The sequence below is a fragment of the Electrona antarctica genome (genome assembly GCF_951216825.1).
Source record: "Electrona antarctica genome assembly, chromosome: 24".
Taxonomy (NCBI): domain Eukaryota; kingdom Metazoa; phylum Chordata; class Actinopteri; order Myctophiformes; family Myctophidae; genus Electrona; species Electrona antarctica.
The window spans coordinates 14,113,227-14,128,261 of NC_136803.1; the positions used below are offsets into that span (position 1 = coordinate 14,113,227).

General features: G+C 42.4%; 1 protein-coding gene across 1 annotated transcript; it reads left to right on the forward strand.

Annotated features, from left to right (window-relative positions):
* Nucleotides 1-293: 293 nt before the first annotated feature.
* Nucleotides 294-5,731, forward strand: svip (small VCP interacting protein). Its single transcript, XM_079495395.1, has 4 exons — nt 294-750; nt 1,796-1,846; nt 3,733-3,846; nt 4,288-5,731. Exons 1-4 carry the CDS (start codon nt 688-690, stop codon nt 4,300-4,302), a joined length of 243 nt encoding a protein of 80 aa, XP_079351521.1. The 5' UTR covers nt 294-687; the 3' UTR covers nt 4,303-5,731.
* The last annotated feature ends 9,304 nt before the right edge of the window (nt 5,732-15,035 follow it).

The window sequence follows — 15,035 nt, forward strand, 5'->3', positions numbered from 1 at the left end:
CCTTTTTTACTTCCTTTATGATTTCCTGTTTTTTGTTGTGTATATTTGTACGTCTTGGTGGACCCTGTAAACAAGTCTTAGTTTGCTTTATCATGGTTTCGTCCACAAAGTAGCAGTTTTTGTATTGACTCGTGCTTTCGTATGAAATGTACCCATTCTACATAGGCCTACTGTGAAATAAAAATGTCAGTCAATCAATCAATCAATCAATCAATCAATCGATCAGTCTGTCTCGAGAGACTGTTTTCATAAACATGGTTGCTTGTTTCTATCACAAAACCTGGCAACGCTGCTTCCATTCCAACAGGAAGTGAAGTCTCTAAACGTAAACAAAAAGCTCCGAGTCCACTCTGAAGAAGCACATCAAAACAAACATCTTTTAACATTCAACCCTCTGCAAAATGGGCAGAGGATTGAAACCGCATGCTGTAGTGTGAACACCTATCGTCAATAAGTGCAGTCAGGCTGCTTGTAGATAACTAGTTAAGATAGATAGTTTAGTTATGTTATGTATCGTTTTGGTCTCTTCGATCAGAGTTAATCTCCACTGTGGATGACATGTGGTTGTGCTTCTCTTCTAACCCGTTCAGGTTCATTAGCTAGTTAATTAGTTAGTTAGTTAGTTAATGATTTAACTTAATTGGTAGTACTTTAGTTAAAGGTATTAATTTATACTTATATTACAGTATGGGGATGTGTTTACCTTGTTTCGGTGGAGCTGCAGATGACGTGGTGGTGACTCCTGATCCAGTAAGACAGTCATCTGTACTATACAAATATAAAGTACCTTAACGTTACTTTCATGATTTGTGTCCTATAAATACAACACAAAGTACATATGTGCTTTATTGTCATATAGCCCTGGTCCAGTTACAGACTGAGAGACATCGCTGTAAGCACTGGACCAGGGCTAATTGTCATATTGCACCCTTTTATGAATATCTAATCTCAATGATCAGTAAAACAAAATACATTTCTTGGAATGCTTTTTTTCTGTCAACACCATGCATAGCCCTAGAATGTCTCTGATGTTAACATACATCAGAGACATATAGGGCTATCAACACCAAAGCTTTGGAATACGCCAAAAATAGCCGATCTACAAGCTCACAACGCTTGTAGAGTAGATTGTCTACTTGTCTTATTCCCCCCAGAATAAGCATAGCATGTGGTTAATGTTATTCATAATGATGATGTTCTGATATTTGTCTAGGTGGTGCACTATTGTTTTCATATTGCTGGATAATATTTTAGATTGCACGTGCATATGTTCTCATGTTGAAATTGCACTAGTCAAAGAACTACACGTCAGGAAGATCGCCACTTGATGGCACTGCCCACCAGCTGCTCAGAGCCCCGGAAGATATCAAAGGAATGGCTGAAGTGCTGCCTGGGCTCGCGTTTTGTGTGTGGAACTGTGGATGCGCCCTATGGAGCGCACACACACACACACACACACACACACACACGTGTCATTTATTAGGATACGCAGGCACCTTAAAGCACAGACCCATTTGTGGGTCACAGACACATTTTCATGAGTCATGACTCGAGACTCGAGTACAAATCTTTTTCCCCCCTCCTCGTATGCATACATACTTGGCTGCCATATGTCGTCATCTCTGAAAGCCAGATGTTGGAGTGGATGGCGCCCCTCAAAAATAAGTGCCCTGACAAGTGGTACAACAGATCCATCCAGAGGGGCATGGGTTCTAGACAGGCTTCTGCCCAGTCTGTACAAAAGCACATGTGAATCACCAAAGCATGCACTGATGACGTGTTTATTTCTTCACAGGAGACAAGAAGACAACAACTGGCAGAAGCTGCTGAAAAGAGACAGAAAGAGGTAAACTAACATATTGTGGTGTGACTTTCTAACGACAGGTTCCAGTAGAGTGGGAAAGAGATAGACTTAACATATTATTGTGTGGCTCTAACAATGGGTTATAACTAAGCCATTAGAAACGGTAAAAGATAGACTAACATATTATTGTGTGACTAACAACAGGATATAATCATTAGAAGCAATACAAGATAGACTAACATATTATTGTGTGACTGTCTAACTACAGGATATAATCCATTAGAAACAGTAAAAGATAGACTAACATTATTGTGTGACTAACAGCAGGGTTAATGTTCATTATAAACAGATCGATGATGTCACACCATACCAGAACACAGACAGCTGAGTTCCTAATATGGTTGCACTGTTTACATCTAGTCAGTGAACTGCATTCTACCATAATAATTATGACAGTAGTTCTCAAACTAAACAGATGAATAGGGAGGCCACTGTGTTTAAATGCATTACAATACACAGTACAGTGCTACAATACACAGAGGTCTGCATGTTTTTAAGCCTGTGTTGTCAATGGGTTTAAGTGCCTATAGGTAATCAAAGGGATGGATTTGGAACCCACATTCTTTTTGGTGTGCGGCGATATGATACAATATAAGACAATCCCCATTCTGGCAGGAACACTGCACACTGGCCAGAAATAGCCTACTTACAAGCTCACAACCTGCCACATTGCCAAACGCTGTGAGCTTGTACATTTTGGCAAAGAGATTTGGTGTAGGTTGAAAAAGGACACACCAAGTGCAGTGTAACTCAGGTCAGTTTGAGTAAGTATACAAGGGTTTAAGACTTTAAGTTTAGCTTAGGTGAATCTATATAGAAAGACTTCATTGCGTATTGGGCCATTTTTATTTTTTGTTATTACACAGAAAATCTATTTCCAAAAGCGTAAGAGCCTTGGGAGCCGTTCCAAAGTATTGTGGGGGTAAGTGTGTCCATGCGCTGATGAAACTGAGCTTCTGCTATTGGCTCAGAGCAGCGTCTGGAATGGCTCTGATTGGCTCACACACCTCACCCTGTTTCTGCGCTGGGGTTTGCCACATATTCACAGTTTTGTCATGAAAGACCACAATACCTAGATAAATGTGTTGCCCAGTCTGCCATCACCTCACATGACTATGTGTTTGTCACCTATAACGGCACTTAATTCATATAAAATCACTGCCTAGCCTTGTTTTTAAATGTCACACAATTTGTCCTTTTTTAATCCATTTATTACATCTTTTTAACCACATTTAACCGTCTCTGTTTTGGGCATGTCTTTATAGAAAAAGTTTGAAAAAATGTGTTTTGCATAAATCCACCTGTTGGTGGCGCTATAACAGGCCAATGTGAAAAGGGTGGGATATAATCCTCAGCCTAGTAGGAAAGTCTGTGAAAGATTTCACGTAAATTGCACGCTGCGTTCATGATTTGAGGCTTTTTGTTCAAAACGGGCCAATCCTACAAACTGTGAAAGCCAATGTTAGCCAATTAGGATGGAATATTAAATATCGGTCACATCCGTCTTGAACACATGACTATAGAGATACTGTGTAACGATTTGCGGGGTTTTTGGACAGAATCTGGAGGAGTAATATGAAAATTGTATTTAACAAAAGTCGGCCTCCTGGTGGCGCTATAACAGGCCGTTCTGGAAAATTTGGGGCAGAGGTTTATCGTTGGCATCCAGGGAGTGTGTGCAAAATTTGGCATCGACCGGGTTAATGGTGCTGGAGATTAGCTGGTAACAGACGGACGGACGGACAGACGCACACACATGCGGACGGAGTGCAAAACATACTCTCTCCCCATGCCTTCGGCCTGGTGGAGACAATAATAATATATAATATAATTGAATGTAATTTGAATGTATTTTTAATGTATTCCAGACAACCTACAGGGGAGTCAAGAACCCAGAAGCGGTTGAGAGGAAGAGAAAGAAACAAGAGGAGGTTGAGAAACAGGCTCTGACACCGTCGCCCTCTGGTGGCGGTGGCTTGAAGGTTAGTCGCATGCTTATGTCCATTATTTATTTGGCATGTGAGCTACAGACCACCATTTGATGAGATTTAGCATCTCAGACCCAAAGTATAGAATATGTTGTCATTGGATACGTTTTTGTCCACAATTCCATGTTGTATTGATGTTGGTACCATTAGGAGAGATAACAGGCAAAACGTTGATCAAAATAACAATTATTCTACATTCTCCAATTTAATAGACTTCTTGTAAATTAATTAATGCAGACGTTTAACAATAAATTAACAGTTTCATTTACATTCTCAAGAGTCAAAGATCTAATAAGGGTCCATTTGGTTACCAAGTACCAACTCCATCATTTAGCTGGGGACCACCTGGAGCCCCCTCAAGGACGGTCCTTGGGGTTTGTTTGTGAAATGTGAATATATATACTGATACTGTAATTGCTTGTCTTCTCTCTGCAGTGGCAGGTGGGCTGAAGACAACCAACCAAACAACCAACAGCTGAAGACCCCGTTATAACCAACCAACCAGCTGAAGACTCAACAAACCAACCGACCAAGACCAATCGTCATCAAGTGTCGTCGTTCCAAGACTGAAGGAAAGCCTTCTGAAAAATGATGGCTAATGCTATTTATTTGCTTTTTGTCTACGTGATTATTGTTTCGTTTTGTTTTGTATCCAAGGCGGTGAGATATCAAAGCGGTCAGATTATCACGCAGAAAAGTAAACGACAACGATGTTTTGAGACCCCAGCGGGACTTGACCTCTTGATGCCAGGCTGTATCAAGCCAAACAGTGATCTGACCTTTTAGGGTGCTGTGTCCACCACCGTCCTAGACCAATTGTCTTGACAATGCAGTGTAATGCTTTACTAGTATCTTATAAAGACGGTGACAGTGCCTTGGCGTTTTGGAAGCGTTTTTTAGGCAAGGGCCTTTACGTTTTGGACGCATTTTTTAGGCGCATGCCTTGATGTTTTGGAAGCGCTCTGTAGTTGAGTGAGTGCCTTGACGTTTTGGTAGGGTTCTTCAGAAATGCCTTGACATTTTGGTGGACAATTTAACGTCAGTGACAACAAGTATTGAGTAACACAATGTGCCTCAACAGGAAAAAGAAAGTGCTGGTTTATGAGTTGGAGGTGAAGTCTCCATGTTCATGAGCTAAAGAGAGGATGTTTGAACACTACAGTATGTGATGTATGCCTTTATACTTCAAAGGGATACTTACCAAAACATTAAGTTGTTTTGTGGCATTCCTGAGCCAATAATTAAATATTTTGCTAATTGAAGATAATACAAGACCATGTTAACAAGCGTAACACCATATTTAAAACTGTTTTTTAACCTCTTGGATTATCAGTCAGAGTTGTTTTGGACTTTATATTATTTTGTTATATAGTTTAGAGTTGTTCTATCACATCGGACAGTGCACATATTGAATACCAACCCGGTATTGGCTTAGGAATGTGGAAAACATTTTTTAGGTTGGTATTCCTTTTTTTTTTTCATAAACATTATTCAACTTGACACTGCAAATTTTAAAACTTTTTATTCACTGACGCATGTTGAGGTGCTTGTTTTAGAATGTGTAAAGAAAAAAGAAAAAGGTACATTCACTTAAGTAAGGTGTTCTCAAATAACTTAAATAAATGTATGACATTTTAAATGAGACAACTTGTGAAATGTTTCAGATGAAATGAGATGCGTTTAATGTTGGATGTCAACGGTTCTCAAAGTGGGGTTTCAGTGGTTCCCCAGCTAAATGACTGTGGGTTAAGAACCAAATCGACCCTTAACAGATCTGTAACTCAGAGAGTGTACAAAATGATGATATATTGGAGTCTGTGGCCTGATTCACACCAAATTGGGGATCCAGGAAATTAAAAAGGTTTGAGAACACTGAATGAAGTCAGTGCCTCATTATTACTGTCTGCAGAGCATACGGCAGATGGTTAATATGTCATGACTGTCTGCAGAGCATACGGCAGATGGTTAATATGTCATGACTGTCTGCAGAGCATACGGCAGATGGTTAATATGTCATGACTGTCTGCAGAGCATACGGCAGATGGTTAATATGTCATGACTGTCTGCAGAGCATATGGCAGATGGTTAATATGTCATGACTGTGCAGAGCATACGGCAGATGGTTAATATGTCATGACTGTCTGCAGAGCATACGGCAGATGGTTAATATGTCATGACTGTCTGCAGAGCATACGGCAGATGGTTAATATGTCATGACTGTCTGCAGAGCATACGGCAGATGGTTAATATGTCATGACTGTCTGCAGAGCATACGGCAGATGGTTAATATGTCATTACTGTCTGCAGAGCATACGGCAGATGGTTAATATGTCATGACTGTCTGCAGAGCATACGGCAGATGGTTAATATTGTCATGACTGTCTGCAGAGTAGGGGTGTTGTATAGTAGTAACCTTTTGAATTATATTATGGATGAAAATGAACTTTTCCACGATATTCAACTTTTTCTTTTAGAAGCACCTGTATATTTGTTTTTAAAACATTTTCTGTCGGTGCAAGTATTGGTAACAATGTTCAATATCTTCACAATACTTTCACATGTAAACTAACCATAATACCTCAACAGTGCCACAGGCTTATCACTTCCATGCCACACCCCATTGATAATAATTTGTTTAAAAGTAGCCCAGACCATGTAGCAAGTGCATAAATTAACATACTTTTCAGATGGTTTTTTAGTGGTCTCATAAAATATTAGGATTTTTTTAGATTAAAACAAAAAAGGTTTTAAATATTTCACTTTATACGTAATTATAATCTAGAATATATGAAAGTTATATTACGGAAGACGATGAACTTTTCCACGATATATATATTTGTTTGAGAAGCACCTGTAGTATATATGTTTTATTATTCATTATTTTATATAAATAAATAAATGTAATTCACTCAATTATTTCTTAATGTAAAATACATGTTGTTTTAATGCCTACAGTAAATAATGAGCCCTAGTTGAATGAATAGTTTGTTCTGTCAACGTTTTAAACTACAAAATTGAGTCAACTCGAAAATCGAAAAGCAACAAGTTGCTATGAAATAATCAATTGAACAAATTTAAAATTGTTAACAGTGCAGGGTGGCCTAAGGGTTAGAGGAGCACCCTTGTTGCCGAAAGGTTGCCGGTTCGATTCCCTGGACGGGCAGGAAAAATCTGGGTGGGGAAGTGATTGTCATCACTCATCCAATACCGCTGAAGTGCCCTTGAGCAAGGCACTGAACCCCCAACTGCTCCCCCTGTGGTTGTACTGGTCAGCTCCCAGGTTTTAATGTGTGTGTGTGTGTGTGTGTGTCTGTCTGTGTGTTTCTATGTGCAGGTCGTTGCTGAAAATGAGCACCTGTGCTCAGCTACTTCCCTGGGTAAATAAAGGATAAAAAAATATATATATATATGTTCAATAGTTATTGGAAGTTGTATCCTTATATACAATTGAAAACATGTCCCCAAAAGCACGCACAGGAACAAAAGGCACCAGCTACTACGTCACTGACACGCTGCAACACGCTGCAACACACACTGCAACAACACACTAACACGACACAGTCTTACCCTCCGCGTCGATCCACGGCTATCTCCTCATGTCGCGCCGCACGCCCACAGTCAACAACACCCGCGTAAAAACTGTCATTGCACTGCCACTACAGCCGCCTCCCGTCCACACTCACAAACAACATCAATATCAATAATAAACACAAACACGCCACAAGCACCGACACCCCCGCCTAATTTGTTGCCAGGTCTATGAAAACAAGCCCAGAAAAAATGCCATTCAACACGCTACTTACAACTCGCTTACAATTCGCGGACCTGGCAACACTGCATCCTGTTTTCCCATTGGCTACGGTTGCTACAACACGCATTTGCACTGCATCTTGGGAGCAACACAGCTTAATGTAGGGGTCACCGATTGCTGTGCTACATCCCCCTCATGTCCTCACCACCCCGTTCGGCTACACCACACACACTCACCTACACAATTCTCCACATGCAACACAGGGCCCTTATTGGCTAGCCCCCTCACATGGCGATCCCCACGCAACAAAACACAGCCAGCCACACACACACACACCCACCCACACACACACACACAACGCCCACGTTCGGAAATATCGCACTGAGCGCACTGTGCAAACCTGGCGTGGTACAAGCGGGACAAACCGACGCGCAAATAGCGACACGAACAACAACAACAACACTACACGCACACGCGCGCGCTGCAACAACACACAGCTACGTCCAGTGTGTGTGTGTGTGTGTGTGTGCGTGCGTGCGTGCGCGGGGGGGAATTTGGATCGCCTCGCGATGCAGCGAAAATGCCACTACACTACACAGGGCTCGACAGTGCGACTAGGTACTCGCATTTGCGCCTTACAACATCACCGTGCGAGTTGTAACATTCACTTTGTACCACCGGTGCGACTACACAATCCGAACTTTAAAGCTACAACTTGCGCAGTTTACATCCACAAGAATGTGTCACTCTCTCGGTTCTGCACCGCTGCTGGAGAAGTATAGCACTGTCGCAGGCAGCGCCACTAATCCCCCCCCCCCCCCCCCCCCCCCCCACACACCCCAGAGACGGAGGAGAGAGAAGAGAGCGAGAGAGACAGAGAGCACACACGTGAGTCCTGCAAATTATATTGACCCAATATTAATTTGTACAACCTAGCAAAGCATAAGATATCATGCTTTGGAGAATAGGCTGGTCTCTCTTTTTACAAGACATAAGCCATTGCATACAGCTTCTCAACCCTTTTAAATTTCAAGGACCCCCATAACTCTGAGAGTAAAACCAAATGGACCCATAAGAGTCCCATTTGATTCCATTTGTACAGTATCACAGTTAAACGTTATAACAGAGTCCATTTGGTTCCATTTGTACACTCTCAGAGTTACAGACCTGTAGGGTCCACTTGGTTCCATTTGTACACTCTCAGAGTTACAGACCTATAATGGGTCCATTTGGAACCCCCTCAAGGAACCATGAGGGTCCCTGGATCACACCTTTGACAGCCACTGCTTTAAATCTATACATAACTAATATAGAGCATATTTGATCCATTTATTGTTATGGATAAGAACAACAACACTACACGCGCGCGCGCGCGCACGCGCTGCAACACAAAACAGCTGCATACAACGCGTGTCACTGTGGACTTCTGTATCTGTGGACTTCTATATCGCAACGCGGGGCAACGCAACTCTGGGATGAGCGGGCCGAAGGCCCGCGAAATTCTAGTGTATTACATGCACAATGCAGGGGCTGTATAGTTAAAGGTCGTCATTTGAACTTTGGGTGTTGCAGAGCAATGCATCGTGAGCTGATCAGTTATTTTACAGCAGATCTACAAGAGTAAGGCTTGCCTGTTGCCATAGTCTGTGTGTCTGTCTGTTCGTCCAGTATCTGTAAATGTACAAGTTTGATCCGAAAGCCTGAAAACCTCTATAGTACAATGCAGTAATATGCAATACGGAAAAGCGTGCATGCACATTTCCATCACATGCACACGCACACACACACACACACACACACACACACACACACACACACACACACGCTCCACTGGAGCATCAAGCGGCAGTGACCCAGGCCAGAACCCCCTCTAAACTTAACAACCCCGGCATTTTACAGGCCAGGAGAGCAAACACGGTTTGGTTGCCATGGTTACAACCTCGGGAAGAATTCCTCAGGGCTGCGCTACTGGCACCATGACAAGATTAATAACCGCTATTATAGTAACACATCAAAGGGGGGGGGGCTATTCTGACATACAAGTTGGAGACACTTTGTAAATAGGGGAAGAAGTGGTCAATTTGATGTGGTTAGAATCAGGTATACAGTAAAACCCTCTGTGTTCATTTTAACCACTGATGGTTGAGCGGAGTCCCACAGGGCTCTATAGGCTATAGCCTACTAGTGTATGTTCTGTTCTCTATTGTTGTGCGGAAAGCTTTTGATTTAGTAGTAGTAGACAAACACAAAATGCTAGCCCTAAATGACCATTACAGGTCTGTGACTCTGAGAGAAGTGCGTACACATGGAACCAAAGGGTCCATTTGGTTCCATGTGTAGGCCTACTCTTGGAAATAAAACGTTTGAGAACCACTGTCCTAGTTGGCCTCCTAATGTGCCATACAGTGTCATAGTAAACCACTGTCCTAGTTGGACTCCTAATGTGCCATACAGTGTCATAGTAAACCACTGTCCTAGTTGGCCTCCTAATGTGCCATACAGTGTCATAGTAAACCACTGTCCTAGTTGGCCTCCTAATGTGCCATACAGTGTCATAGTAAACCACTGTCCTAGTTGGCCTCCTAATGTGCCATACAGTGTCATAGTAAACCACTGTCCTAGTTGGACTCCTAATGTGCCATACAGTGTCATAGTAAACCAGTGTCATATTCTGAAGAAAACCTGCAGACTGACATTCAGTTTGGGTCACACACACACACACACACACACACACACACACACACACACACACACACACACACACACACACACACACACTCACACACACACACATTGGGTCTTATGATCAAAATAAGAACATTATAATGGATGTGTAAAGACAAAATAAAAAACATTGTCACGGACGAGGCCAAGTCTTTACCACGGACACATATTTGTCTGTGTACTGACATATTGACCACCCCTGACCTCTGTAGGACATATTGACGACCCCTGACCTCTGTAGGACATTGATGTGCCTCTATAATACCTACAGTGATGCTAATAGGGTGCATTTTGCATCCCAAAAACGCAGATTATTGATAATGGACCCATCTGTGGACCTTTCTTGGGGTTCCCATGGACGCTATACTCAGCACTGTACTGTAATTTGGTGCTATTTAATCTCTCAATGGTCTTCCCTGATTAAATAAAGGTCAATAAATACTTGTAACAGAGTTTGAATTGTTTTACTTTTACTTAAGTGGAAAAAAAGAACTGACTTATTCTTCCACCACTGTGCTTAAGATAAGGCAAGACAAGACAATTAATTCTTGGCATGTTCTTTTTTGGTGAACATGTCCGTCTACACATAATGAAGCACTAAGGAGAGTGTAATTGTAGAAAAATAAAATAAAATCTTTATTGTCACAAGTTGCCATGCTGCTTGGAGAAGCTTTGTCTTTATTATCAGGCCGGCACAAACACAGAGCGCCGTGCAGCCGTCGTCGAGGGTGAAAGGGAACACACAGGTTAAAACAGAGGCATTGTTTGTTCTAGCACACGCGCACACACACTGGCGCGAGAAAGAACGCGTCGTCTCCCTTCCACTGGTCAGTCGTGTTATTAACGAGCAAATGAAAAGGTCCGAGTCTGGGGCTGGCGCCGTGGCAGAGGGACGTCGAGGCGGAGGGGTCCGTCCTCTGTTCTCCCCCGACGATGCCACGGACGATGGTTGCCCCGGAGGTCAGGGAACAAGAGAGGGATGGAGAGAATGAAGGGAGAAAGGAAGGGATAGCTATAGGATCACAGGAAAGAGATTTTTTACAGGAGGAACTGGTTCTCAAAGTGGGGTCCAGTGACCCTCAGGGTTTCTTGAGAGGGTTCTAAATGGACCCTTACAGGTCTGTAACTCTGAGAGCGTACAAATGGAACCAAATGGACCCTTAAAAGGTCTGTAACTCTGAGAGTGCACAAATGCAACCAAATGGACCCTTAAAGGTCTGTAACTCTGAGAGTGTAGCCTACAAATGGAACCAAATGGACCCTTAAAGGTCTGTAACTCTGAGAGTGTAGCCTACAAATGGAACCAAATGGACCCTTAAAGGTCTGTAACTCTGAGAGTGCACAAATGGAACCAAATGGACCCTTACAAGTCTGTAACTCTGAGAGTGTAGCCTACAAATGGAACAAAATGGATCCTTACTGTAACTCTGGGAGCTATGGGGGGGGTCCTGGAAATGATAAAGTTTGAGAAGCAAAACTGCTCTAGGGCATTTGTGTGGGTTTGTTGGTGTTGAAAACGGAGGTGGAGTGGTATGAAGAGAGAGAGAGAGAGAGGAAGGGACAGAGAGAGGGCAGTTAGGGGGGAACGAGGGGCCAAGGCGGGTTCAGTTCTGGGAGCAGTACTTCCAGAAGCACACTGTAGAGGAGAGAAGAACAGCATGGAAGCTGGTTACAATTCACTCAAATGCTAGCACTTCGTTGGCATCAAAATGCCATGAAACAACATTTGTACTGTATCTCGTTCATGTAGCCAATACCAGGTTTATTGCATAGCTTTTAGACTAAAGCGATGGCCTCAAGAGGCTGTGGTTTACAGTGATGTTAGAACAGCTAGGCATGATGCAGAGAATCCCCGTTAGTTAAAACCCAGTTCGATGTTCTGTAACATCTGTAACCATGTGTAAACCATGATATGGCGTATTGCTTTTATAACATGTAATCAAATATGGCAGCATGAAAATGATAGACATATACAATTAAAAAAAGCTTTTTGATAACAATTTCACTACACAAAAAATATATGCAAGAAAGAAGTCCCTGACTGCCTGCACAAAGGAAGTTACTATAGTGAATATTGTAAACATGGCATTGATGAATTATACAGCTTCAATTGTCTCAGCCAAACCAAGACCAAAGCTTTCCTTTTTATAATAATAGTTTTAAACAATTTAAACAGTTTTTCCATGTAGGTGGTGTGTTGAATACCCAGCCACCGCTACTGAATCTTAAAGAGGATACGATTTCAAAGAACCATATGGCGCTTTGGCTTCAGAGAGTGACTGATATATTTTGCCATTGAGGTCTGACATTGACAAATGGTCAGTGATTGTCCCATGTGGCACGCTATCAGAATTCATTGAGAAGCTTGACGTAAGCAGCATCCATCCTCCTATGTGCTGATGTGAACAGTGCATTGCAATATTTACTTAGCTAACCCACCAGGCCACTGGTTGTCAACCACTGGGTCGGTTTGGGAGACATTCACACAGCATATAGGATGGTTGTGAAGACATGAGAATGTAGCACTTTTTGGCCGATTGCAGTAGCAACTGCTAGACTGTCTTTGGGATGGTTGCATTGGACCGTGTCAAATAGGTCCCCAAATTATTTGGGGGGGTCCCCAGATAGCCTAATGTGCAACATTGTTTTCTCACTCAACAGTAAACAAACCAACATACACTATTAGTATATACTACAGTCAGTGTATTTGCACATTTCTAAAGTTACAATTTAATGACTTGTAATAAGAAAGAGGCAAACATTGTGAACAAGCTCACACCGCCACCACCGTTTGCCAAATTCTTCCAAGTGTTTGTCTATTTTCACAGAAAATGTGTCTATTGTCTAAAGCTCATGCATTTATTTTCCACAGGCTACTGGCTGACGTGGTCTGTCTCCTGTCTGTGCAAAACAAACGTATGCTGGACAAGTTTCAGCTGCAGCTGATTGTCTTAATTACAGGTGTGATCGATTTAGGTGTGCTGCTGGCCTGCAAGCTCTGGCAATACTATGACATTTGGCATCATCAAACTCACTGGCACTACATCCACTGTGTACAGTTTATTAGATGCAGCTGAGCTGTGTTGCCAACATAACCTTTAGATGAGCTTTAACCTGTAGATGGCAGCAAACTCACAACATTTGCAGAGGGTTTAGTTCCCCTTCGTGAGATAATTATTTATGAGGACACACACACACACACACACACACACACACACACACACACACACACACACACACACACACACACACACACACACACACACACACACACACACACACACTTGTAGATATTATGGAATGTGTTAAGTACACCCACTAACTACTATACAATGTACTAATTAGCATGTTGCCATTTTATTTGAATGTCAATGACTAGCGTGTCTGTGGTTGCTGACAACATTCGTTTCAAATGCCATTTAATGCCAGTTAAAGAAAAATATTTATTAGCCTATAGTTTACTTGCCTCTTTTATTTGTCTTCTTGGGCTGGGGTGGGAGGGACTTCCTGAAGTTTCGTCCACTCAGGCTGCTGGGAATGATGACATCTGCGCTGGCTCTGGATGCAGTGCCACCTACTTCCACAGGGGACACTGTGGTGGGCTTCACACTTCCCTCAGTATGCTGCATCTAGGACGACAGACAAAACAAAAGATGGATTTAAACCACTGCAGATCATAGTGAAACCTGTAGTGAATGCACAAGAAAATGCCTTCTGCTAAGTTGTTATATGATGACTCACCATCTTGCTTTTCCGTCCTGAATGTTTTCCATTTGCTGTAATGAAAAACGCAATATTGTGGTGATTAATATGGTTAATATGCAAAGTTCTGCATAACATTTGTTTGACATGAGTGTTTCTGACTGGATCAAGCCTATATGCATAGGCTATAGTTTTGGCAGGATATTAAGGTGGTAAACCATTACGTTTTTTCAACTTAAAAGTTGTGGAAATATTTTTAAAATCACAACAAGAATACTAATAATATAGCCTTAAATATAATGTATGAACTTACACATCTGTGTTTAACATATTTAAAGCGCATGTGTGCCGGTCTCACCTCGTGGCAACAGGGTGATCCGTGTGCTCAGGGTGCTGTTGAGTGTCCTGTGCAGCTCCTCCAGGGCTGAGATCATCTTCAGCATCTGGGCTCGTCTGTCCGGGCGGGTACTGGCTGGTCCGGACGGAACCTTCCTGTTGGACTTGCTGGAGGGCTTGGACGTGGTGCCGGCTGTCAGAAGCCACTGTCTGAAGTTTGGACTCAGTTTGTGGGTTTCAGACTTGGCGGTCGTGAGCGTGACGCTCAGTGGTTCTTCGGACCTGTCCGGCGTTTGACCAGGAAACAGATCCAGGGCTTTCATGGGGCCTATAGGAGAGAAGGTATGAAAGGTAAGTGGTGTATTCTATAGTGCCTTCCTCCAAAGTGCTTTACACCTTATTCTTTTTTTCCCCCGTTGTTGTTTATTTAGCCGGGGCGACATAAAAGACAATGCTTCAAGTTACAAGTAAAGTGAAACCATAAAACCTGTCCCTGTTTCACACACACTTTCACACACCGAAGGCAGAGGAAACCATGCAAGGCACCAACCTGCTCATCAGTGATGTTCTGCATACATGGCTGCTGGGTCGCAAGACAAATTTCAGTGTGAACTGACAATAAAGTACCATATCATATCATATCAACCATGCAAGGCACTAACCTGCTCAT